Source organism: Lissotriton vulgaris, chromosome 1_1, assembly GCF_964263255.1.
Source record: "Lissotriton vulgaris chromosome 1_1, aLisVul1.2, whole genome shotgun sequence".
Classification (NCBI taxonomy): domain Eukaryota; kingdom Metazoa; phylum Chordata; class Amphibia; order Caudata; family Salamandridae; genus Lissotriton; species Lissotriton vulgaris.
Genome location: NC_141685.1, coordinates 1,919,549,896 through 1,919,576,463, shown reverse-complemented (window position 1 = coordinate 1,919,576,463; position 26,568 = coordinate 1,919,549,896). Strand labels below are relative to the sequence as shown.

The window sequence follows — 26,568 nt, the reverse complement described above, 5'->3', positions numbered from 1 at the left end:
AAAGCCTAGCTATGTGTATTTGAAAAGCCATCCACTATATTGCATAATTACCTGTGGTAAGTAAAATATGTGTTGTGGTGCAATCACTATTCAATTCTCTTTGATTAGCCTTTAAACTTCAAATATGCAGCACAGCCAAGAAGTCAATAAAGACAGTTACTGGGCATTATGTTTGCCTTATATACAAAAGACTATTAAAGGAACAGGTGCGTTGCATGGACAGTAAAACTGATTACAATTTAAAAGGCGACACCGTGCATGCCATAGCTTGATAACACCACAAGAGGGATGTTGTAAAAAAAAATTGCACTCGTCCGTTAATTTATCCTTAAGAGAGAACTATTTGAGGGGTACTAAAGAAAATACAACAATTTAAGATATCTACACTTTTCTCTGAACATTTGTCACGAATGCGTCTTAAACTAATCTAAACAAATAAGTTGCGCAAAGTGTTTTCGTGTGAGAAAGGAAAGACAGAGGTTTCAACAGCTAGCCCCTATTATCACTCAGGTTGATAAACCCCTCAGACACGGCTCCCGCCCTCCTCCCCCCAATATGTTCCTGAAAGGTAGAAGCTGTTGCTGGCTGCACCTCCATCTGCTCGATTATTTCTTCCCTCCTCACTTAAAGTGAGACGGCCAGTTAGAGCGGTAACAAAGGCCGCGGCCCCCCGAGGCGGCAGGATCACGCACTGCTCTGAGCCCGCCAGCTAGCACCGCGTCCTATACTCCCAACAGCCGCGTCCCCAGGTAGGAGGTGCGGGGGAGGGCAGGGAGCGCGGGGATCAGGCCGGGAAAGAGCCCGAGAGCGCGCTGACTGTAGCTGCGGAGTAGGCGTGGCCTCGCCAATGCCAGCTCAAATGCTGATTGGCCAGTCACCCAACTGCAGCCCTCTCCTCATTGGCCGGATCTGAAAATCTCTATTAGGGCGCCAGAAGAGAGACTTTAGCGGGAGGTTTGGATGTCCCGAGCTGTCCGGGGACTTGTTAGCGACTGTCACAGAACTGGCTACTCGTCCGAACGCAGGCGGTGAGTTTGAACTGCTGCGAAAGCATCCACAGCTCATGGTATCTGGTATTTCTGCTACTGAGCCCTTCCTGAAGAGACGTGCCAGGGCAGCCCCTCTGCTGTCCAGGGAAGTGCTGAGGCTGTACCAGGTCTCTGGTAATACAAGAAAGTTCGCTCAGGCTGCAGCAGGGTCCGCTTCGCTAGAGTGAAACAGAATCAAGTACAAGGCTGTCGTAGGGTCGGACACTAATGTGCTCTCGGCTTCATTTGTGCCTGAGACGCGTATTACTGGGGTTAATGTTTCAGGACTGCAGTGGTGACAGACTAACTTCTGTCAATATTTGCTTTGTGCACAGTTCGGTTGTGTCGGTCTGAAAGTGCTAGAATCCTGCTCTGCCAGCGCCTTGCCTGGGTGCCCCAGGACTGCGAAGTCTCGCACTGTACGAGTGACTACCTGCTCAGGGTCACACATTAGAAGTACAGACTGGCACCAGAGCTGAGGCTGTGTCAGAGTTCGAGCAGTACAGGGGCTGTGCCAGGACATGTTACTTTAGAGGCAGAGGAGGGTGCTGGTCGGGTGTGCCTCTGACAGGTTCCAGTGTTAGGCTTTACCATGAGTGAGTCTGTGCCTAGACTTTAATGGGTCTGTGTCTGAATCGCAGCCAGACTGTGCCAAGGTATGACTTTCCAGCGCTAGACCAAAGGGCTGGTTGGGCTTTATGCGCAGGCTGCACGAGTTCGACTGAATGACAGAAAAGTGTGAGAACACTTGCAACAGCGTTTCCCTCTGCCAAGACTTGGGGTACTGCCAAGGCCATATGTTACCAGTGTTAGGTTAGGCATGATTAGGGCTGTGTTAGGGCTGGGGCTGTGCCAGTTTATGACGGACTTATGTTGTACGCGGTTGGGAGGGAGGTCGGGTCACACTGAATTAGACTGTGGCCTTAACTGAGATCCCCTCTGCATGGATTCGTTCTATCCCAGATTCAGGGGTTGCTTTAGTTGTTTCTTACTTAGGCATGCCTATGCCACCGTCAGACAGTGCAAGGGCCAGGCAGTGCTAGACTCGGGCTAAAACAGGGGTAAGACTTCCGGGCCTTAACTGTCAAGGCTGATATGCAATAACTTGGATTGTGGTGTCAACACTTTTTCAGGCTTTACTAGGCTCAGGAAGGTCCGTTTGCCAGGAGTCTCTGTGGCATTGCTCAGACACTGGCCGAAACCCATTGCTTCAGAAAATGTGAAGTGTCAACATCGAAGTGCAGCAGCACTCGTTCTGCGCCATCACTATCAGGTTCTAATTTTATCAAAACTTGGTAGCAGACAGTAGAGGATGTCACACAATTGTAATTTATTGAATATATAGCGCGTCATATCCCTGACGTGGCGCTATCAAGGTTCATGTCGGACCAGGTTAGAACTCTGACAGTACCGATCTCAGGTCCTGCAGGGAGCTCCAGTTGCTCTTAGATTGAACTCAAGATTCACCTTTCCCCTGGCACTGTCACCGTCTCCTCCAGTCGCTGCTGAACTTTCTTCCCCGTGACTGTTTTGGGGAGGTCCAAGAGTTTCCCTCGGTGTCCTATTACAGTGGCGCCTTGGAAGACCGGCAAAGCTGCAAACTTTTGTTCTTAGCGCCAAAACTAACCCCCTCCCTTCCACCCTGAGGTCAGAAGGAATGGGCAACGCAGCGCCTACACTGCCCGAGGGATGGGCAGCGTCTGCATGCCCCACCCCCTTCATCAGACTGCAGGTCACTTCCCCGCCACAACTCACTCTGCAGGTCGTCCTCCACGCCCCACACAGCCCGCACCCTTTCCCGCGCCAGACAGCTCTGCACTACAGGGTCATTTTAGGTGGAGGCAGCTTTCTATGGGGTTTTTTTTCCTACTCGATTTGGGCGCCACCCCTTGGACATTTTCAACGAGTGAGAATTGTACAAGTCACTCAGGCCGAAGCGGGATAAAAAGTTTCTGAAGCGGGCCGTTGCTGGTACTTAGGATGGCTGCGGTAAGGGGTCGAATTGTCGTTAACTTCCTTAAAGAAGGGGGTGGGATCTGGCCATTTAACAGGAAACAACTTCGCTAAAAACGAAGTGTGTACAAATAACTACCTATTTCACCCGCTACCCTGTACAGTTTTAAGGGAAAAACGAAAAATGCGGTGTGGCATTGTGGCTACAGACGACGCAGGACAGATTTTTTATTTAATTGCAACTCGATTTGTTTTAGTTGTGGAAAACTTTATTAGCCATCCTTGTTATGCCATAGTTCTTCAAGCTACATAATGCATATACTACCATTAAAATATCTTTAAAAATATTTGTTTTAGTTCCCGCAATCTCACAGGCTCCTGATGTTTATCACTTGGTTTCTTTGCAGATGGAGGTGATGAATTGCTTAACCCTGAAAGATCTAGTCAGCTCAAAAAAGGTGAAAACGGACATTGCCACGCACGGAAAGCATGCCCACAAGGTTAGCAAATTATAAAAAAGACATGTTTCTAATAATGAGATCACGATGTAAACCGTTTTCACATCATAGTATTGTATTTTTATAACTCATATTTTTGCCTCTTTTTAAATATGTAATGTCCTAGGTCGCCATTTGTTTCAGATAGCTACGTCTTTGTTGCACAAATAGTTGCAAAATGTTTTATCTTAAGGTTGCAAATGTAAACTCCAGTGTCAACTAGGCTCTAGTTTTTTCTACCCACGTACAGTAAAAAGTTCGACTGTAGTACTTCCTTAGCATTCACTTGAACGCGACTTTGAAGCGTACTTATACAATAAAAACAACCTTTGTGTTGCCTGGCCATCTTTTCGTGTCATCTCTGCCTTCTGTTGTGTCTTGTTTCAGACCAGATTACAATACCATTCTTCTCCATTAGGAGATAGCTGCCCTGCTGGCGAGACTTGTGTGTCAGGGTAAACAGATGCCTAACTCCACACTAGAGTGACGCAATCTGATAACGCATCTTATGCAGAACAGCTATGTTGACTTTATTTTACGGCTTTTAAAGTCACCTGTTTGGTAACCCCCAATTGTGAATACAACCGAGCCTCACCCTCTGATATATTTCTAAATGCTACCAAAAAGTTTATTTGGAAGTACAGATGAGCAACTTTGATCTTTGCCACAAATATTCTGGGGAGTGTTCCTATTGACCCGTGCAGTTACTCTGGTGACCAAGTGTCAAGAAAGTTTGTAGGTGCCATTTCTTTAAGCGCTGCCATTTTGAAGCAGAATGTTGTGACACGTTTCCATTTCTGAAGCCATCTGCCTCAGGGTGTCCCAGGAATGGTTACATCTGGAAGATAACCCACCAGCAGAGTTTCCACCACCATAGCTTTCCTATTGTAACAGAAATTCCACTTATTCTTTGGATTTTAAACCATGGGAATTTCTCTGACCACCCAGTTCTAAAAAAGACCGTAAGCTGTGAATTAGATTCATATCTTACAGTAAAGCAGTCCCAATAATTTGTATTTTATTTCTATCTTTCAACATGCCTCAAAAGTTCTGCGAAACACTGGCCATACTCGATGGTTACAAGGCAAGGTTTCACTCATTGAGTTGCAGGTGTATGATTGAGTTTAAAGGCATGAGGATCTTACCAATTTTCCTTCCCATTCACATGTCATTGCCTGGCAGTTAAACTGTACAAGGTAGTACAATAAAAACATAAATACATGGGAATTAATAGCTTCTTGGCTCATCAGGCTGCATAAATCGATAAAAAAAATAAGATGTCTTTATCAGTTATTGAATGTTCCTAATAAAAGATGATATCGTAGGATGCATATGTCTCTTATTAATTAGCTGTCTATTGTGTCCAATTGTGTAATGAATAGACGTGTGAGGATATCCTCTCTTTTTTTTATTTTAATTTTTTTAGAGTTTTATACAGCGCAAACTAGACCTGAGACGTTGGGTATCAGAGCGCTTTACATGAGCACCAGTTTTGTTATAAATGGACACATTCATTTTTGTTACGCACGAAGAGATTAAGTGATTTGCCCAGAATCATCGGATGTTGAGCTTCGTTGTCGAGACTAGGACCTGATTCCCCAGCTTTGACGTCGACAGCTCTAGCCGTTAGGCTATATCCACTCCCCATCCTCTCTGATGTGCTTTGTTGTATGTTTGCCATCTATAGTGTGTTTTGCCTTAGTAACTTCTTTTGTTTTTCCAGTCTCAAACTAGTGTGATGTTGATGACAACAATCCCCATTTGTGCAGTAGCATAGCAATAGGGTTATTAGTAGAATCCTAATGTAGCAGCAAAATAAATAAATGTCCGATAAGCACCATATCCAATAATGTCTCAAAATGATAAATTGTAAGGTGGTGTAGTGCCCCTTGTTCGATCGAGTCACCATCTCATATTGAAATAAGAGCTCCTGTGTAGAGGATTCCACTAATAACCCAACCCTGATGAAGTCCGCAAGGACGAAACTCGTTGGTTGGGCTGAGGTGCTATTGTTACAACTAATAAAACTTCAATAAAGTGAACTGAAACTTACGCACAAGACACTTGATGAATAAGATTGGGTATTTAATCTTCAACATTTAATGATAGAATATTTCTTTCAAATGTGACATATTGCTGTAAACAGAGCAAAAATTGACTATAATTACATGCTCCTTGTCATTTGTGTTTGATTCAGAATTTTCTGTGACCTCATAGAAGTGGGGTCACGATAAGTAGAGCACTGGCAAAATACATTATAACACTATTATACACTAGTGTGACATTCGATCGCCCACACTGCTAGTGCTTCTCAACTATAGCATAGCAATAGCCCTATGCATTGCTCATCCCATGAACACAGAAATAACTGCAAGCTTGGATATCTGATAGTCCATTATATTGTTGTTGAGCTGGGAATGGATGCATCAAGCCAATGAATCTCCACACTTTGCCACAGTTGTCACTATACCCCTTTGCCAACGTTATTGTCAAAAACTAGAACCCCCCCCCCCCCTCTAATTTCTGTAAGGTCTTCGGTGTGTTATGATTATAGGTATAGTTGCGAATTATCATTAAGTGGAATTTTCTATCCATCTAAGCACTTTTTAAATTATTTGTTTCTTTTATTCAGGAAAACATATTTATTGATCGATCCCGATCAACGCCGATGAAAAATGAGCCAATTGATTTGTCAAAACAGAGGGGTTTCACCCCTGATAGAAGTCCAATCACACCCATTAAGCTCGCTGATAAGATCCAGTCAGAGCCATGGACCCCCACAGCAAACTTGAAGATGCTTATCAGTGCTGCCAGCCCTGACATTCGTGACCGAGAGAAAAAGAAAGAGCTGTTCCGACCAATTGAGAACAACGAGCAGGATGACGAAGCCCCCGAGGCAGGGCAGGTAAGCCAATGCTACTGTGCAATGAGCCTGGTTTGTAACTATGCAAGGTGATGGCTGTTTCCTATGGCCAAATATGACAGCCTCACATAAAGGTGAGAGCGCCCTCTTTGAGTGCTCGGGTAAAATTGCTGGCAATAGTCCTGGGCAAACATGCGAGTGGATATCTTCAATCAGGGGTGTTGTGAACCCCTTGCTTTAGCAGCTGTAGCAATGTTGCGGTTCTTTATGTTCCTCATCTGTCTGCAACTCGGCAGAAAAAAAGTACTAATCAATGATAAAAAGGAATACCAGCGACAATAGACGAGCAAGTGGCAGAAAGGAGAAAGAAAGCAGGGTAGATAAAAAAAAGTAAAGGAGGAAGGAATATTGAATCAAAGGAAGGGTGATAGAAAGGTGGGATGGTCGACAGGAATGATGGATGAGTCTGTGTATGAATCCGCGGGCAGATGGATTAGTGAGTGAAAGGATGAGTGAATAGATAGGTGGATGGACAGGTGAAAGGAATGCAGAGTAAGGGGTTAATCAGAGCAGATGATTGATGGATGGGTAAGTCAAAGGATGAATGCATGGATGGGATTAGTATGGATGGGTCGATTGATGGAAGGGGGAGAATGAATGAATTTAACAATTAATGAGTGACTGAATGTAATGGTAAAATAGTGGATATCAGAAATGGATGGGAGGGTGGGGCTCACTTGCTTGGTGCCGTCAGATCTTTGGTTCAAAGTGGGGGTATTTTAGTTTTCTGGTTACTCCCTTGTCTTCAGTGCTGTTTTGTATATAATAGTGCTGTTAATTTCCAGTACACACACACAGATTGAGCTTGGCTTCCTGTACTTTAGTGGTTGCCTAGTTTCCTCTTTGTTAATTTGTAGTTGGCGTGTTCTGGCTTGCCCCGTCGTCTGTTGCAATTTTGTAGGTCCTTTGTCTACACTCTGGACGCTCGCTTTAAAATACCCAGTCTTAGTTAAGTTGGTGTTTGCTTTTGTTTCTACTATTTTAGTGATCATCATTGTTGGTGAGGATTGGCTCTTGCATAGTAGAAATGCAGCAGAGTTTCAAAAATATTCATTTTAGCGCCCAAACACAAATCATTAATTCATCTGTAGGTGATTGTACTTTTTATGTGCAATTGCTCTGAAAATCAGATCAGGGTGTTTTATCAATCACGTTTTGAAAACAACGAACTGTCAGTTAATGCTTTCCTATTGTTTTACAAAGTATAATTCACGATTACAATAGATCCAGAGTTTTCCATAATATTTTTCACATAGCCCCATAAAGAACCACTGAAAACGTTTAATATTTTCAAAGGAAATCAAATTAAAAGGAGCCTAGTGTTCAAGGTCAAGCAGGCAGTGTGAAATGTTTGTTTTTGTGGATGAGTGGTACCCAACTTACCATCCGGGCATTCAAACAGGATGTGTTCCCTTTGGGTGACATTGAGAAGTTCACATATTATGTCTTATTTGAAGTCTGAAGTGGCGTGTGTCCAGAAATGGGGACTGCACACTGGTGAATAATGCAAAGATGTGCATCTTTTGACCCAATCTTAGTGATGCCCTGTGTGGTGCTCCTTTGTCTGCACATGTATGTTTGAAGTGAAATTTATTTTAGTCACCGTTTCCTTTTGAAAATAGCTTTTCTTAAATCAGAACAAAGGAAGCCATTTCCTAATGTTGCATTGTAAAATCCACTTTTCAAAAACATTAATTCCATATTAAAATGACCCACTAATTGCGCAATAGTCATACATGCAGAAGAGCGTGGACTCAATTAGAGGGTAGTTGCTTTATTTTTTATATCCCCCCCAAACCAGCAGCAGCACACTTTGAGTATTCTTTATTGTCGTGCTACCTTACACTGTAGTTTTTGCATTAGTCTTGGTACACCAAATAGGCTAAGAATCACGTCTCATGCATGATGTACAAATAGTTTGTAAATTCTAAAGGGTCCAGGAAGGAATACATTGGATGACCTTGTACATCCAAGGCTCTGCGCTTTTACCCTCCCATTTTATAGCACTTGCAAATGCCAGCCCCAAGTCGTAGATGAGATAAATAGATATCATTAGAGACCGAATGACCTTAAAACAAAAGCTAATCATCATGATGCATTTAAAAGAAATCTGTTTGGAAATCAGTTATGCAGTATTGAGATTAGCTGATTTGTAGAGCACACACCACAAACGCAACGTGGCTCGTGATAAATATCAGTTGTTATTTCTCTTTAGGCTATGATGTACCCCTAAGGTGTGGATCTCTCAATATTGAATTAATTTGCATAAAAAGTATGACAGTAAACAAATGGAAAACAGGGCTTTTAAAAAACAAATGCTCTTTAGGCGCATCTGCAAGGTGCAACATTTTTCTACTTTTCTTTTGTAGGTGGAGGCAGATGCAGCAGATGATGGCAGCGTAGATGATTATGAAAAGCGCCCCAGTAGAAAGCAAAAGAGTTTGGGTCTTTTGTGCCAAAAATTCCTAGCCCGCTATCCAAGTTATCCTCTATCAACAGAAAAGACTACTATTTCTTTAGATGAAGTGGCTGCAACTCTTGGTAAGTATGCCTGCAGTTTTCTTTTCTCTCACTTAATATCTAGCATTTTGTTATTTTTCTACCACAGTCACTAGAAAGTTGAAAAATAGATAGGTTGTTTACTGTGTTCACAACAATATATTTTTTGTTTCAGTTTTTAAAGTTACGGTTCTATAACATTATCATTTTTTCACTACTTTGGCATCTATACAAAATGAAATGAATTTGTTATTGTGAGATGAGGTTCTTGGCATGTGCCTTCTGGCAATATTCCATATTTTGAATGGTACAGAGCTAATTAATATTTGTTTTAACCTGTTGGTTGCAAAGTTCTTCAGAAGCTTGCAATACAATGTAAAGCTGATGACAAGCTCTAAAATGGGCAAAAGAATATGTGTGGTGCTTTACTAAACTAAATTATATTTTGCGTGTGGTACACTTAGAGCCGCAGAACAATCAATCAGTTTGACAAATGTAGTGTTGCCATCTCTAATTTGGGGTTATAGTTGGACTTCTTGCTAAAGTACCAATCTTACCTCAAACACACTGCCTATGTTATTTGTAAATGGGAAGTACTTTCCAATGATTCCCTATTTCTGTTAGTAATTGGGAAAATGATGAACCTAACTTTGGTTTAAATTCTTAACTTGCTTGTTTTCCTTTTCTTTTTTTAAATAGGAGTTGAAAGACGACGAATATATGACATTGTGAATGTGCTGGAGTCTTTAAATCTCGTTAGCCGTGTGGCAAAAAATCAGTACTGCTGGCACGGGCTTCATGGATTGAAACAAACTCTGAAAAACTTGCATTGCCTAGGCACCCTGCAGAAGTACGAAGAGCAGATTGCCTATTTTCAGCACAAGGATGGGGACACAGAGCACAAGGTCGGCGAACGAAAAAAAGACAACGTGACCTTTCAGAGTAGACACGTTCCTGACTTTGCAGAAGCAGATTGCCATTCTGGTGAGTTAGCCTAAGTTATTTCGTTAATCTATTAAACGCTTTTTTTCTTTTTTAATTCTCCTTTATTTTCTTTTGTGTTATTATAGCAATATGAACCGTTATTTTTCTAAAGAATATTATATTATTTTACCATAAGACACAGGTAAATACTATCGCTATTTAGTGCTAAATCAATTTGCTTTTTGTGTATATTCAACATTCTCAATTCATTTTAGATATATAGCCAAATAATGTCTTAACATTTGCATTCGGATCTACTCATGGGTTAGCAATTGAGTTCAAACTTTCTGTATCCAAGTAGTTACTCAGAAATTGAGCACTTGTATGTTAGATTTATAAGCTATATAAAAGAACCTTATGGTAAAGCTTGCAAACAACATTTAATACTAGAGAATATGCCCATGTTGTTATTTGGATGAGCAGACCCCTTACACTAGTCAAACTGAGGAAATCTGCTATTGGTGTTTAGTTGTTTGTGAAAGGAACACACTTTCCTAAGAGCGAAGGCTACCATGTGTTGTGTCATGTCATGAAATACATTCCCTTTTCCATGCCATGAACATGTTAAGAATGCATTTGTTTAGATTTGATGGAGAATATCTCATTTAGAAACTTGCCTTTGAACATCAACTTTATTTTGAAAAATAAAACTCGGAATGCTTGTGCAATGTACAATAGGTTTCCATGACCTAACTTGGGGAGGAGAATAAAGTTTGGGCACCACTTTCAATATATTTTAAGTAGATTTCCATCACTCTCTTTTAATTGTGTGTTCACAAAGGTAGTTTCTTTTTAACAACTTATGTTTTGATCTATACGTGCCAAACTTTTTTTAATGACTGCTATTGCTAATTTAGTGTCCATTTTTACATACCAGCATCTGCAAACAGCAGGAAGGACAAATCGTTACGGATCATGAGTCAAAAGTTTGTTATGCTGTTCCTCGTCTCCACCACGAACGTTGTCACTCTCGAAATAGCAGCCAAAATACTGATTGAAGAAAGCCAAGATGTGTCTGACCAAGGCAAATTTAAAAGTAAGATCATATTCAATATACTGCAAGAGCAGAACCGATGACTAATTGTTTTGGCAGAAGGCTTTGTATTTTTTTCTCTCCATGGGTGTAGTACTCGGCCGTGACACAGAATGAACATTTAGTTGATCATCTTGTATGACTATGAACTTGCTCACTTCAATACAGCCGCTACGCATTACCGTGATTATCCCTCTGGTCTGTGTTCCAAGATCAGATCAGAAGGATTACTCCGTTTTTGGAAAGATGGGGCAGCACACTTTGTGGGCATTACCCTGTTCTAAAGAAGCCCTGTTGCATCCCAATCTCCTTAGTACATTTCAGTGTTCTTTGCTTGATCTACAGGAGCCTCCTTGACAGGATGTCCGCCTACATCAAAAAGATTCACTGCATACCAGCTGTCAGAGCTCAGTATCTCTTTTTGAAGGCTCCACATTTTAACAGTAATCACTTAAATGTATTATTCACTCTTCTGGCTCTTGCCACCAGGAACAATCTCTTGCTAGACTTTAGACCAGAGAATAATTAAAAATGTTGTCTAACCTCAATATCTTTGCCAGATTCTAAACAACCTTGTAAGGCACCAGGGCTTTAGGCTATGTTATCTTTAGTCTTCATCCAGATCATGCATCCTTAGACTCTTAACAAATGACAATAGCAACTAAAAGACTACAGTAATTTTATAATTTGAGGTTATATCATTAAAATGGCGTACTGTAACACACTTGGTACAATTATGAATCTACTAACCTAATGGATTATGTGGTGGTATGCTACCTGGATACCATTGGCACACTGTTGTCTGATTTAAATATCAAGCCGCAAGTATTGTTTGAAAATCTAGTGCCCTATTGGAGATTGTAAGAAATTGGATTATTATTTGGGGTGGGTGACTACCCACTTGGTGACTACCCACTTCAAGGAGCAATCAAACCGCTTGTCGGGGTGAACCCTCAAAGCCACTAAATTAATCTGTGCTCAACCTCCTGGTAGCTATGGCACAGAGCAGACAGGCTCAGCTTAATTCAATGTGTAAAGTGTTTGTGCAGTACCAAAACAGTTAGAGTCAAAATGCGAAACAATAAAAGCCCAAACCGAATTAGAGAAACATAATTTAAAAAACAAAATGACAAAAAATCAATAAGGGAAACCAGAGACTTGAGTTTTTCAAGATTTAAGGTAAATTGGCACCAAAAACACAAAGCACCAATGATAGTTTATGGTTTCAGTAAACTAGGACCTAAGAACAATTTGAGGCTGGCCGCGATAGAACACGAGTCAGATTCACCAATCAGGTTCGTCCTGGTCAAAGATTTTGCTTTCTGACTTGGTTCTTTAAGTCCCAAGCCACCACAGAAGTACAGTTCTAAATCCTCACTAGGACTTCATAGCAGGCACTTGGAGACTCACAGGGTGTCGGGCAGAGACCAACAACATGGGCCACTCGAGGTATAGTTGCCACTGGTTAGATGGGTAATCCCAGGAAAAAATCCTTTGTAGATTGACGTATCCCTGTGGAAACAATCTAAATTACAATGGTAAGCAATGGGCAGAATGGATTCCCAGGGAACCTTTGCGAATGTGCCCAAGATGTCTTTAGCAAACCAGATAGCTGCCCTGCCTGGAAGGCTTCGACCTAAAAAGAGTTTAGGTGTGGTTAAGTGAGGTAAGGATAATCTTAGGATCTTGGCGTGGGCAGTGATAAAGAAAGGTACGTGTTGTTTTAGGGTTTTTACTTGACATATATTTACCATGTGGGGTAATGGCATGTGCCCAGTGCTTTATTTGTAAAATAAGAGCTGCTGGTGCTCAAAGCGATGCTCAGACATCCACGGCTGACGCTGTAAAATGTCAGAGCACGAATAGCAAGGGTGCACAGTCCTCCACCTCAGGCCTCTTTAATGTACTGTCAGTCACTCCCTGTCACGTTATCCCACTCTTAAAGGTGCATACTTTCTTTCTTGGTGACAGATTTTCTGTGTTTCTTTTTCTCCATCTTTTCGTTTGTTTTTCCCTCTGATGGCCTTGGGAAATGTCTGATGTGGCGAAAGAACTTCCGATCCTCAGAAATAGATGCTAGTACCCCCCACCATCAAGCACCAGCTTAAATTAAGCTTTGCATCTCTGTGGAAAAGGAATGCTTAATAATGTCATACATTCTATTTGAAGAAATTAGGATCAGCCGTGAGTAATCTAGCATTACCTTCTAATTGAGCAATCCTTTTTACAATTCTTATTTTATGTATGAACACACACACACATTGTAATGCAATTCTACCCACAACCACTCCCACCGTATCGGTAAACCGACTTTTGTTCATACAGACTTGTCATTACTGTGAATAACACCGTTTCTAAAAACAGAACATCTGTGTCAGAAGAAACTTCACACCCAAATAACAGTGATGAATAAATTGTAACACTACTTATTCCCGACATTAAAATGGCCTTTGCTTCTGATCAAGAGGCAGCCATATCTCTAGTTCCTCTGTCCATAACCCCTAAGTAAAATGAGACCTATGCCTCTAACAAGCCCCAGTGCTTGCTATGTAATGAAGCAGCTGTGAGTGTAGCCAAACCTGGGGCCTAGTGGAACCACTCAAAGTCAGGTCTTAAGCTTGTTGCCTAATTCAAAAAAAGAGGAGGGAACTTTTAAGTGTAGAAGCAGGGTGTTCCATGCTTTAGCAGCCCTCGCTATGGTGAGTCTGATTTTTTTCAGGGCAAGCTATATGTAGGGCCTACTTGCCCCTTCGGGTGAGCTGACAAATAACAGGTGTTTTGTTCACTCTCAAAGTGAAAGAGCATTAAACATTACTTTAAATCTTGTCATATTTATTCTGTTTTCAGAGACTGAGGTCAAAAGTCAGTTTACATCTACAATTACTTTTCTTTCTTTGACTGTAAAGTTCGAGGATTTTGTAAAGTTAACTGTATGACAAACGTGCTGTACAAAAAGTGTGAAATGAAAGGCTGTAGGATGTCCTGTTTTATTCCAACACACGTTTAAATACCTATAAAAGTGAACTGTACAGACATTTGAAAATACATTTCACTAGTTATGGAAGCCCTTGTTTTGTAGTTCTGTGTGAAAAAAATATTTTAAATGGATGAAAACAAATCGAAAAACTTTACTTGGTGATGTGAAAATGATAAATTTGTTTGCTGAAACATAATTTCCACAGATTATTGTTTATTCACTATTTAGTTTTATAAGTAAAACTGCATGTTAGTGGCAACGTTTTTGGCCATTTCAATGGAAAATGTGCTGTCTGTAAATGGCAGTGCACTACCACCTCATGCTTTAGTAATATATTTATTAAAGTGAGTTTTTAAACTTGAATTGAGGAACATTCCAGACCCTGCCCTGATGGCAGTGCTATTGGTGAATTCAGAGGTAAGAGCCATGTGTACCCTGTAAGTGTGCTAGATTCCTGTTATGCATGGAGCATACATGTAGGGCCAGATGTAGGTATCCAAATACCGGTCGGAAACGGCCGAAAATACCGATTTTCGTCCGTTTCCGACCGGTATTTTGGATATTGAGATGTAGGGGCATGTTAAATTACAGAATCGGTAATTTTACCGAATTTAAAATTTTTCCGATTTGGTAAAATACTGAATTTGTAAAATTACCGATTCTGTAATTCAACATGTAGGTAGCACTGTAATCAGTGCTACAAGGGTTTAAGAATTCGTTATTTACCACCAACTAGAAGTTGGTGGTAAATAATGAAAACCCTTCAGAAAGCATATTTTTTTTTGCTTTAAAAAACGTGCCATGTTGCAGACATACATGCCCTAAGGGCATGTATGTCAGCAACATGTGCACCCATGCACAATTGAGGGGTGCAACAGCGTGTCAAAGTGACACTCTGTCCCCCTTGCAAATTCGGTAATGTTACCGAATCGGTATTTACCAATTCGGTAATTAGCATTGATTCCTATGGGCCTTACGGCCCATAGGAATCAATGGCAATTACCGAATCAATCAATCAATCACAGCATTTGTATAGCGCGCTACTCACCCAGAAGGGTCTCAAGGAGCTTGGGGGAAGGGGTCCGCTACTGCTCGAACAGCCAGGTCTTAAGTTGTCTCCTGAAGGCGAGGTGGTCCTGGGTCAGCCGGAGGTGGATGGGGAGGGAGTTCCATGTCTTGGCCGCCAGGTAGGAGAAGGATCTGCCTCTGGCGGTGGCTCTTCGGATGCGTGGTACGGTTGCGAGGGCAAGGCTGGTAGACCGTAGCTGGCGGGTGGGTGTGTAGAAGGTCAGGCGGTCGTTGAGGTACTTGGGGCCCAGGTCGTGGAGAGACTTGTGTGCGTGGGTGAGGAGCCTGAACGTGATCCTCTTGTCAACGGGGAGCCAGTGTAGGTCCCTCAGGTGGCCGGAGATGTGGCTGCGTCGGGGGATGTCCAGAATGAGTCGGGCGGAGGCGTTCTGGATGCGTTGGAGTCTTTTCTGTAGCTTGACTGTGGTTCCGGCGTAGAGAATGTTTCCGTAGTCCAGTCGGCAGGTGACGAGGGCCTGGGTGACCGTCATCCTGGTTTCGGGATCCATCGGAAGATCTTGCGAAGCATGCGGAGGGTGTGAAAGCATGATGAGGATACGGCGTTGACTTGTCTGGTCATCGAGAGGGAGGAGTCCAGGATGAAGCCCAGGTTGCGTGCGTGGTCTGTTGGCTTGGGGGCGGTGCCCAGGGCTGGGGGCCACCAGGAGTCGTTCCAGGCGGGGGGTGATGGTCCCAGGATGAGGACTTCCGTCTTGTCTGAGTTCAGTTTCAGGCTACTGTTCTTCATCCACTCGGCGACGTCAAGTCAAGTCAAGTCATAAAATTTGTATAGCGCACTACATACCCAGAGGGTTTCAAGGCGCTTAGGAAGGGGAGGAGGATTATTTGTCAAATATCCACGTTTTAAGCTGCTTTCTGAACGCTAGGTGGTTCTGGGTGAGGCGAAGGTAAGCGGGGAGTGAGTTCCATGTTTTAGCAGCCAGGTATGAAAAGGATCTGCCTCCCATGGTGGTCTTGTTGATTCGAGGTACAGTGGCGAAGGCTTGGCTGGAAGAGCGTAGTTGGCGGGAGGGGGTGTAGAAGGACAGTCGAGAGTTGAGGCAATCTGGTCCGATGTCGTAGAGTGATTTGTGTGCGTGGGTAAGCAGTCGGAAGGTGATCCTTTTATTGACGGGTAGCCAGTGGAGGTCTTTAAGGTGACCGGAGATGTGTTCGTTGCGTGGGATGTCTAATATGAGCCTGGCTGAGGCGTTTTGGATTCGTTGGAGTTTCTTCTGGAGTTTAGCGGTGGTACCTGCGTAGAGGGTGTTTCCGTAGTCCAGTCGGCTCGTGACCAGAGCGTGGGTGACTGTTTTCCTTGTTTCGGAGGGGATCCAGCGAAATGTTTTTCTGAGCATGCGAAGAATGTTGAAGCAGGAAGAGGATACGGCGTTGACTTGTCTGTTCATTGAGAGTGAAGAGTCCAGGATGACGCCAAGGTTCCGTGCGTGGTCTGTCGGAATGGGTGCTTTTCCGAGGGCTTCCGGCCACCAGGAGTCGTCCCAAGCAGAGGGGGATGTGCCTAAGATGAGGACTTCTGTTTTATCTGAGTTCAGTTTCAGACGGCTTTGTTTCATCCATTCAGCGACTTCTTTCATTCCTTCGTGTAGGTTAGTTTTGGCGGTGCTGGGGTCCTTGGTGAGAGAAAGGATCAGTTGAGTGTCGTCCGCGTAAGAGATGATGTTGAGGTTGTGTTGGCGGGCGATGGCCGCGAGGGGGCTCATGTATACGTTGAAGAGGGTGGGACTGAGTGATGATCCTTGAGGCACGCCGCAGATGACTTCAGAGGCCTCGGACTTGAATGGAGGAAGGCGGACTCTCTGGGTTCTTCCGGTGAGGAACGAGGTGATCCATTCAAGTGCTTTTCCTTGGATTCCGATGTTATTGAGGCGTTGTAGAAGGGTGCTGTGGCAGAGTGTGTCGAATGCTGCAGAGAGGTCGAGGAGGATGAGGGCGACTGTGTCTCCATTGTCCAGTAGAGTACGAATGTCGTCTGTTGCTGCGATGAGGGCGGTTTCAGTGCTGTGTTTAGCTCGGAAGCCAGATTGTGAGGGGTCGAGTGATTTGTTGGCTTCGAGGAAGGCGGCGAGCTGGTTGTTGACGGCTTTCTCGATGACTTTGGCCGGGAATGGGAGAAGCGAGATGGGGCGGTAATTTTTGAGTTCGGTGGAGTCCGCTGTGGGTTTTTTCAGAAGGGCGGTGAGTTCAGCGTGTTTCCAGTCTTCTGGGAAGGTAGCGGAGTTGAATGAGCAGTTGATGACGTCTCGGAGGTGCGGAGCTATGACGGAGTCTGCTTTGTTGAAGATGTGGTGAGGGCATGGGTCTGTGGGGGATCCAGAGTGGATGGAATTCATCAGGCGGATGGTGTCCTCAGTGGAGATTGGGTTCCAGGCGTTAAGGGTGTTAACGGGGGGAAGATGGTCAGCTGATGGAAGGGTGGGTTGGTTTCCAGGTTGGTTGTCGAAGCTGTTGTGGATGTCAGCAATCTTGTTGTGGAAAAAAGAGGCTAGGGAGTCGCAGAGGGTTTGAGAGGGGGTGATGTCGTTAGAGTTGGCCGAGGGGTTGGAAAATTCCTTGACGATGTTGAACAGTTCCTTGCTGTTGTGGGCGTTGTTGTCAAGTCGATCTTTGAATGCTGTTTTCTTGGCTTTTCGGATCATTTGGTGGTGAGTACGGATGGCGCTTTTGAAGGCGTCCTTCTTGCTGGTGGATGGGTCTTTTTTCCAGGCATTTTCAAGGGAGCGGCACAGTTTCTTGGACTTCTTGAGGTCGTCGTTGAACCATGAGGCCTTCTTGATGCCAAGTTTGTGTTGACGTTTTTTCAGTGGTGCTAAGTTGTCGGCGGTGTTGGATAACCAAAGGGTGAGGTTGGAGGCGGCTTCGTTGGTGTTAGAGGAGAGGGCTGGGGAGGTTTGAAGGAGCGATGTGGAGATCTGCTCTGTGGTGATTTTGTTCCAGTTTCTTTGCAGAGTTGGTTGGAGGTGGATGATGGGTTTCGGCATGTTGTAGGTGAAGTGAACGCAGCTGTGGTCAGTCCAGAGGAGATTCGTAGTGTGGCTGAAGGAGACATGGTTGCTGGAGGTGAAGATGGGGTCGAGAGTGTGGCCTGCGATGTGGGTGGGGGAAGTGACCAGTTGTTTAAGTCCGAGGTTGGCGAGGTTGTCCAAGAGGGTGGCAGTGTTGCGGTCGTTTATCTTTTCAAGGTGGAAGTTGAGGTCTCCCAGAAGGATGTAGTCTTTGGAGGGGAGCGCGTGTGGGGTGATGAAGTCCGTGATGTCTTCACTGAATTTTGCGCGTGGTCCTGGTGGTCTGTAGAGGAGGGTGCCTCTGAGTGTGGTCTTGGGGTCGATGTGGATCTGGAAGTGAAGGTGTTCGGAGTTGGTGAGGTTGGCGTCAGAGCTGGTTGAGATGCGGATTGATTTCTTATGGACGATAGCGATTCCACTCCCTGTATGGTCGGTGCGGTCCTTGTGTGTGATCTTATAGTCATCAGGGATAGCGATGGCGATGTCAGGGGCGGAGGAAGCGTTCATCCATGTTTCCGTTAGGAAGGCGACGTCCGGAGAGATGGTGTCTAGTAGGTTCCATAGGTCAATGGCGTGCCTGTGGACCGAGCGGGTGTTGAGAAGGATGCATTCTAGGTGGTTGGGGTCGGGGATCTGTGTTGTGTAGGCTGGTTCTGGCGGTGTCGGGGTCTCTGGTGAGGGAGAGGATCAGCTGGGTGTCGTCGGCGTAGGAGATGATGTTGAGGTTGTGTTGGCGTGCGATGGCGGCTAGAGGTCTCATGTAGATGTTGAAGAGGGTGGGGCTGAGTGATGATCCTTGCGGGACTCCACAGATGACTTCGGTGGCCTCGGATCGAAACGGGGGGAGGTGGACTCTCTGTGTTCTTCCTGCGAGGAATTAGATGATCCACTTCAGTGCCTTCTCTTGGATGCCGGTGTTGTCGAGGCGTTGGACTAGGGTGCCGTGGCAGACAGTGTCGAATGCTGCGGAGAGGTCCAGGAGGATGAGTGCCGCTGTTTCCCCGTTGTCGAGCAGGGCTCGGATGTCGTCGGTGGCTGCGATGAGGGCGGTCTCGGTGCTGTGGTTGGCTCTGAAACCGGACTGCGAGGGGTCGAGGGATCCGTTCGCCTCGAAGGCGGCAAGCTGTTTGTTGACGATCTTCTCAATGACTTTGGCGGGAAAAGGGAGGAGCGAGATGGGTCGGGAGTTTTTGAGGTCGGTGGGGTCCGCTGTTGGTTTCTTCAGTAGGGCGCTAAGCTCGGCATGCTTCCAGCTCTCCGGGAAGGTGGCGGTGTTTAAGGAGGTGTTGATGATGTCCCGGAGTTGGGGTGCGATGGTGGAGTCGGCCTTATTGAAGACGTGGTGGGGGCAGGGGTCGGTTGGAGAGCCGGAGTGGATGGTGTTCATCGTGCGGGCTGTGTCTTCGGTGGTCACAGTGGTTCAGGTGCGGAGGGTGGCGGTGGGGTTCGGTGGTTGGGTGCGTGGATGGTGCGCCAAAGCTGTTGTGGAACCCTGCTTGCTCCGAAGAGCACAAAAAACTCTGCAAACTGAGCGGACTTCACCGCCCAGGCTTAAGGCGTAGTAGTCTTGATGAGTGAAGGTGACCGGAAGGTTTGTGAAAGCAGATACGATTGTTGAGGCATGCTGGGCCAGTGTTATGCCTTACCCGGAAAATGTAGTAGAGGATTTGGAATTGTGCTAGTTTATGTATGGGAAGCCAGTGGAGCTTCTTCAGGTTTAGTGTGATGGGATAATGGTGCGGGAGGTTGAGTGATTCTGACCACTTCGTTGAGTGGTCTTGAGCCTTCGGGTGAGTTTTTTCTGTTGATTCTGACATAGAGGGCATTCCTGTAGTCCAGTTTGGTTGTGACGAGGGCGCATTTGTGACGGTTTTCTGGATGCTGATTAAGAACCAATTGAAAATCTTCCTTTGCATCTTCAGGTGACCCAAGCAGTGGACGGTGACAGCATTGACTTGTGTGGTCATGTCAAGTTACGATGACTATCGCTCTGTTCTTGACGTAGGTGGTGAGGGCGGGTGTTGGTCCTAGCTCTGAAGCCTCCAGGTTGAGTACCATGGTGAAGTGCTCTTCCCGAAGGTCATAATTTCATTCTTGTCCATGTTCAGCTTCAGACAGTTGGTCTTCATCCAGTGCACGAAGTCATGCAGGCATGAACTTGATCCAGGCATTGGGCAACTTGTCTGTGAGGGAGAGAATGTGATGTGAGTCCTTGGCATTGGAGAGGACGTTGATGTTGTGAGAGCAGGCGATGCTGGCTGAGGTGATCAACTATGCGTTAAAGAGGGTCTGGCTCAAGGAGGATCCTCGTCGAACCCCACAAATGAGCTTGCTGGTTTCCAAGGTGTATGGTGACATGCTAAATGACTAGGTCTTTCAAATTAGGAAGGATCAGTTCCATCGAAGTCCCTGTCCCTGGGTTCCGAGGTCAAGTAGGCATTGGGTGAGGATGGGTTGGGAGCCTGAGTCAAACGCTGTGGAGAGGTCCAGAGGCATGAAGGCCACTGTGTCGCCTCCACCCAGAGTCATAAGATAGTAATTCATAGAGGCAGTGAGGGCCGTTTCCATGCTGTGGTCTGGGCTGAAACCAGACTGAGTGGTGTTCACGAGTTGGTGGTCATTGAGGTATTCAGTGAGATGTCTGTTGATAATTTTCCCTAAGACCATGGCCTGGAACAATAGCAGGGAGATCGGTCTGTAGCTGGTGAGGGTTGACAGGCTTTTTCAGCAATGGAAGGATAGTTGTATGTTCACAAGCAATCGGGAAGGTCGCGGAAGACCTGGAGACATACAGAATGGATGCGAGCAAGGCGCTTATGGGTTACGGTCCTCTGGAGTGGCCGTGGTGAGTGCAGGGGTCCGATAGGGCCCATGATGGGGTGGACTTCGGCATCGTGGCAGCAATTTCTTCAGGGGTGATGACGGAGCAATTGGTTAGCATTAGTTCTTTAACTAAGATCATGTGGTGTTTAGCAATGTCTGTTGGGTCTGGCTGCTGGTTGAAGTTGTGGTAAAAGCAGTGGATTTGTTGCTGAAGATTTGAGAATGTTTGGTGCAGAGGTCCTGCTAGGGGTGCTCGAGTTTGAGGCAGCCGCTTTGAGGTGAAGTACTTCACAATGTCAAAGATTTCATTGCTTCTGTTGGTGCTGGCATTGATGTGGTGTGCCACAGAAGCGTGTTTGGTGGTCTGTAACATTTGGTGGTAGCATCTCAGAACAGATTTGAATGTATTCCTGTCTGGATTGTCCTGGCTCATTGTCCATTTGTGCTCAAGTTGTCTACATTGGTGATTCATCAGTCTGAGTTCCATCATGTACAAACTGACCCGAGGTCTCAATCTTTTTGTATTATTGTATCTAAGGAGGGCTAGGGAGTCGTCCTAGGAGGTGATTCAGTGGTTGAAATTCTTAATGACTTTGAGGAGACTGTGTTCAGGTCAGTAGGTGTTGAGAGCGGTGTTTCAGTCATTTTCACTGATGATGCTCTGGTTTCGGTAGTCTCGTCTGACGGTGGTGTACATGAGTTTGACCAGGATGGGGATGCCGATCTTGTCATGTGTGTGGACTGTCCTGGAGATTGGTGTGGGCTCTTTGACTCGGATGTTATTGAAGGTGGGGAAAATAGGGTCCAGGAGGTGTCCGGCGATGTGGGTGGATCCCTTTATTTGCTGGTTGAGGCTCAGACTCAAGGTCTTTGATAGATTCTTTTGGGTTGGGGTAGACATGGTCGTTCAGATCAAATTTCAGGTTTCCAAGTAGGACGTATTCATTCATGTTGAGGGCAAATGGTCAGTGGAGTCTGTGATGGTATTGGTGAAGTGGTTTGTGGTTCAGGTGGTCTGTAGATGAGAGTGCTTCCTAGGGTGAAGTTGGCTGTGACGTGCAGCTTGAACGACAGGTATTCGAAGTTTATTTATTTAATTTTATTTATTTATTTGAAAGGTTTCATATAGCGCTGGCTAGACCCGAAGGTATCGGAGTGCTTTACATGAGTATCAGACCATAGTTGCAGGTTACATCATTAAAAGATTACACAGTTTCAGAGCATAGTTACAAGTTACATGTTAGGTTAAAAAACAATAAAGACATATACGTAAGGGAAAGAGCAGGCATGGAGGAGATTCAGGAGAGAGTGGGTAGGAGCAGGGGAGTAGACATAATGAAGGAGGGAAAGAGGTGTGGGAGGGAGAGAGACAGAGTATGAAAGAGGAGGGGGGGGTGAAGGGGACACAAACCGGAGGACAGGTAAAAGCTGCACCCTAAGTCTGGTAAACTGTGATCCCAGGGGAAGTGGAATCATTCCCACATCTCCGTTGCACGAGGTTCCCTTGACGCAGTGGACTCTCTCAGAGGGGTCTCTGAGACTCCCAAGGCCTAACTACTGGATCCTTCCCCAACAAGGGAAGAGCGAGTGCTTTGGCAAGGGGGCCATACCGTAACCTCAACTGTGAGTGGCTCCCTTGACCCTGTGGATTCTCTCAGAGGGGTAACTGAGACTCCTGAGTATGACTATTTGATCTTTCCCCAACAAGGGAAGGAGTGCTTAGACAAAGGGCACAAGGAACAGGGGGCTAGGCTGCGAGATTCAGGGGAGAGGGGTTAGGAGCAGGGGAAGAGGACAAAGAATGAAAGAGGGAAAGAGGTAGGGGAGGATGAGAGACAAAGCATGAAAGAGGATGGGGAGGGTGGAGGGGACACAAACCGGTAGACGAGTTAAAGCCACGTCCAAGGTCCGGTAAGCTGTGATCCCAGGAGAAATGGTATCAAACCCACATCTCTGTTGCGAGAGGCTCCCATTACGCAGTTGACTCTCTCAGAGGGGTCTCTGAGACTCCAAGACCTACCTACTGCATCCTTCGCCAACAAGGAGAGAGAGTGCTTTGGCAAGGGGTGCCATACCAAACCTCAACCGTGATTGGATCCTTTGGCGCTTTGGACTCTCTCTGAGGGGTCACTGAGACTCCAGGGTATTATTAGTGGAACTATTCCGATCATGGGAAGAAGGAGTGCTTTGTCTAAGGGCACAAGGGACAGGGGGTTAGGAGAGTCGGAACTGGCAGGTCAACAGAGGGGAATATAAGACAGAAAAAAGACAGAAGTTAGAGGACGACTTGTCCGTGAAGGTGGTGCAGCTGATGACTTTCTTGTGGATGTGGTGATTCTGCCTCCGGGCTGGTGGAGGGTTTTGACTGTGGCGATTTTAGGTTCAGATGCGGGATTCAGCCAGGATTCTGTGAGGAGCATTAGTTCTGGAGCATTGTTGTGCAGCAGGTACCAGATCTCTGGTTTGCTTGAGTGAGCAGGTGTTAAAAAGCATGCATGTGAGTGCAGGGTGTTGTGTAGGTGGTTGCAGGACTATGTGAGTGTAAGACAATGGGCTGTTGGCTTCTGTCGGTAGGGTTGCAGTGAGGGTTAGGCGTGGTTAAGTGTACGGAAACGTACAGGAGAGCACTCCCTCGGTTTTCTGTGGTGGAGCAGACGTAGGTGTTTAGGGCATGAAAGGTCGCAGCGGGGTAGCATTGGGAGGGAGGACCAGGGTTTCTGCTCTCCTCACATCTAAAAAAGATGATGGATTTTGAAAAATGATGTCTTGTTGCAAAGGAAATTTCGAACATACTTTAGTCTAAAAAAGATGACCTGGCTTTAGAATAAATTAAGTCTAATGGATTTTAGCAGTAAAGCTCCCCACTTGTCAAGTCTTTCAGCTGAGGTAAAGACTAATGAAAAGGCTAAGTTAGCTGGCACATGGCAAAACAAGCAAATGTAATGTTTCAAATGGAGCATTCTGTAGACTCCTAAGAACTAAAAGAAAATCCCAGGATGAAATCTGGTAACAAACAATCGACCTACATTGTTTCAAATGTTTTACGCAATCTCCCTGCTAAATTTTCAATTTTGGAGAGGTTGCATAAGACAGTTAAGTATACAAAATATTTATTGAAAACCATTGATTTCCCTTCTGAGCTCTTTTCTGGAAATGTTAGGATAATTGATTATGCTTTTGTTCTTTTGTAGCATCCGTTTTTAATCCCTTTTTTTTTTTTTTTTTTAGCGAAGGTACGTAGGCTGTACGACATTGCCAATGTTCTCACCAGTCTGGGTCTCATAAAGAAAGTACATGTCACAGAGGAGAGAGGTCGCAAGCCGGCATTTAAGTGGATTGGCCCTACTGACTTCAATGCCCTTTGCAGTAAGTGGGGTTTTATTTCATCATCACTTAGAAACGTTGTAAAAAATGATATGCATCATAGAAACAAAATAAGGGGGCAGCTAGGTATAACTTACTCCACCACCCAGTATAGTTACATACAAATTTTCTCAAGTGCATTGCCTACCTCAAATGACCAGCTGCCACATGGCCATAGACCAGAAATAATTTAAACAAACGAATGAGAGGCAATAAAACTCTAATCCATGAGACTAAGTATATGATATAAATATCAGCAGTATGAGTCCACAGCTCCCAGTTATGACAAGATAGTTCTTAATATTCTTATTCAGATTCACAATCTGTAACCAGGGATATAGCAGCAGCCAACGCGTTTCGCCCAAACACAAGGGCTTCTTCGGGACAGCGTCGCAAATGGAAGAAAATTAATCACAATAGAATATTACGAATATTTGCCATAGCTTTACACGATCTCTACAACTTTAATTTCAGAACATCCTTCTGTTATTCTGCAAAGGCGTCCTCATGGGTATAAAAGGCAGTCGGGCCAAGTATTCAAACGTAATACCGTGTGAAACATCGCGTAGAGGAGGCGCGACAGGCCTTATATCGCTCTGAGCCAGTGAGGGAACTAATTAAACTCCTACAATTTTTCACTGTAGGAACTATGACTGCTCCGTGACTTATAAAGATATATTACGTTTGATTACTTGGCACAACTGCTTTTTATACCCTTGAGGATGCCTTATGTGCAGAATAACAGAAGGTTGTTCTGGAATTAAAGTTGTGGAAATCGTGTGAAGCTACAGCAAATACTCGTAATATTCTATTGTGATTGATTTTCTTCCATTTGCGACTCTGTCCTGTAGAAAACCTTGTGTTTGGGCGAAACTCTTTGGTTGCTTCTATATGCCTGGTTACAAATTGTGAATCTGAATAAGAAAATAAAGAACTATCTTGTCATAACTGGGAGCTGCGGACTCATTTAGCTGATATTGATATCATATACCTAGTCTCATGGAATAGAGTTTTATTGCCTCTCGTTGTTTTGTTTAAATGACATGCATCATGGCCACTCCCTGCTTTTATATTTTTGGTTGGACTGTAAAAAATGAGTTACCCTACAGGCATTGTATTAAAAATTCTGAAATTACAGCTACTGCAATGGGAAGGAAATATATTTTATTAATCTGTAGAATTCTGTTTGTCATTTAGGTGACCAAAGGATTGAAGTCACACCTACAACATTGTTTCAAGAAATTCATAATGACTCCAGCTCCCAAAGTCAGACCTCGAAACTAATGCAGACGCTTTCGCGCCACGCCTCCTTTAATGCTGTTCATGTTCCCGAAGAGGGAAAGAGGAAGGTCAGCTCAGAGCCCAATAGCCCCGACAGAGACAGCAGAGGTAAACACATACAGGAATGTGTATGTTCTTGCATTACATTTTAAAAATATAATTAACATCTAGTGTTTCTACAGCACAATTTACCGAAGTGCTATTTATCCAAAATGCCACAGAAATATTCACTGAGCGAGAACTGGGTAGCTCGGTGTGGACTGTCAATGTCTGTGTTGTTTGACACTTTACAGCACTTTTATTCTCCTCTTGTTCATGCTTTTTTAGACAATGGTGTAAGTTTGGATGACCTCCCAACCAAAAAAGAACGTCTTGTGGCTGTCTGCAGGAAGGAAAATGAAGAAAATGCAAAGTAAGCTTGTGTATTCCCATCATTATTTTGAATTGTTCATTTGACGCTATGAATGTTTGTTTAATTATTCTTTAATACTGTTGCGTTTGGTAATATTTGAATTGGTTCCCTACATGTGAGGAGAGTCAGTAATTGTGGCTGCGGTAGGAAGCTAGCAGATTCCTGCTGTGGCTCTTGTTTTCTGCTTCCTGTTGATGTCCTAGATTTATATTTTTATTATTATTTTTACCTTCTCTAAGTATCCCCTAAAGGTCTCATGAATTTTTGTGTTGTTTTTTATCGGCTGCTCATCTAATTTAATTTGGGTTTGTATATAATGCATCTCAGTAAAGTAAATAATTTCAATGTACTTGTGTGTAAACTACTTCTAAAGAGACCGCTGGACTGGATCTAGTTTTGGTATTGGAATACATATTTTTGTAGCAGCTTAGGTATTTGTCGGTGAACTACTGCGCATTACCTACCACATAGAATCTACAATAGCAGACTCTTCAACAGTGCAAGTGGAGTAGTTCAGGTCTCGGTGTGTACATATTTTAATTTTTTAGCGGAGAGTGCTGCGCCAACGACACAGTGAATGGGAGAACCGTTTTATTTGCTATCATGTTAGGCGTGATATTTTGTGCCCACGTTACTACAGCATTTATGTCATGTTAACAATCGTTTGTAATAATAGAAAAAAAGAAACCCTCCTCATCATC

The 26,568-nt window shown here is 44.4% G+C and overlaps 1 protein-coding gene across 2 annotated transcripts in view; it reads left to right on the top strand.

Moving 5' to 3' along the window:
* The first annotated feature begins 943 nt into the window (after positions 1–943).
* E2F7 (E2F transcription factor 7) overlaps positions 944–26,568 on the top strand; it is a 53,932-nt gene continuing 28,307 nt past the window's right edge. Inside the window, exons 1-9 of one of the 2 annotated variants that reach the window (XM_086919574.1) lie at positions 944–1,028; positions 3,389–3,481; positions 6,111–6,383; positions 8,771–8,942; positions 9,600–9,884; positions 10,762–10,920; positions 24,040–24,177; positions 25,372–25,563; positions 25,783–25,867. In XM_086919574.1, coding sequence (XP_086775700.1) covers positions 3,389–3,481; positions 6,111–6,383; positions 8,771–8,942; positions 9,600–9,884; positions 10,762–10,920; positions 24,040–24,177; positions 25,372–25,563; positions 25,783–25,867 — 1,397 coding nt within the window. In that variant the 5' untranslated portion in view covers positions 944–1,028. Of the gene's footprint in view, positions 1,029–2,892; positions 3,018–3,388; positions 3,482–6,110; positions 6,384–8,770; positions 8,943–9,599; positions 9,885–10,761; positions 10,921–24,039; positions 24,178–25,371; positions 25,564–25,782; positions 25,868–26,568 lie in introns of those variants that run through there. The other variant, XM_086919570.1, reaches the window with a different exon arrangement.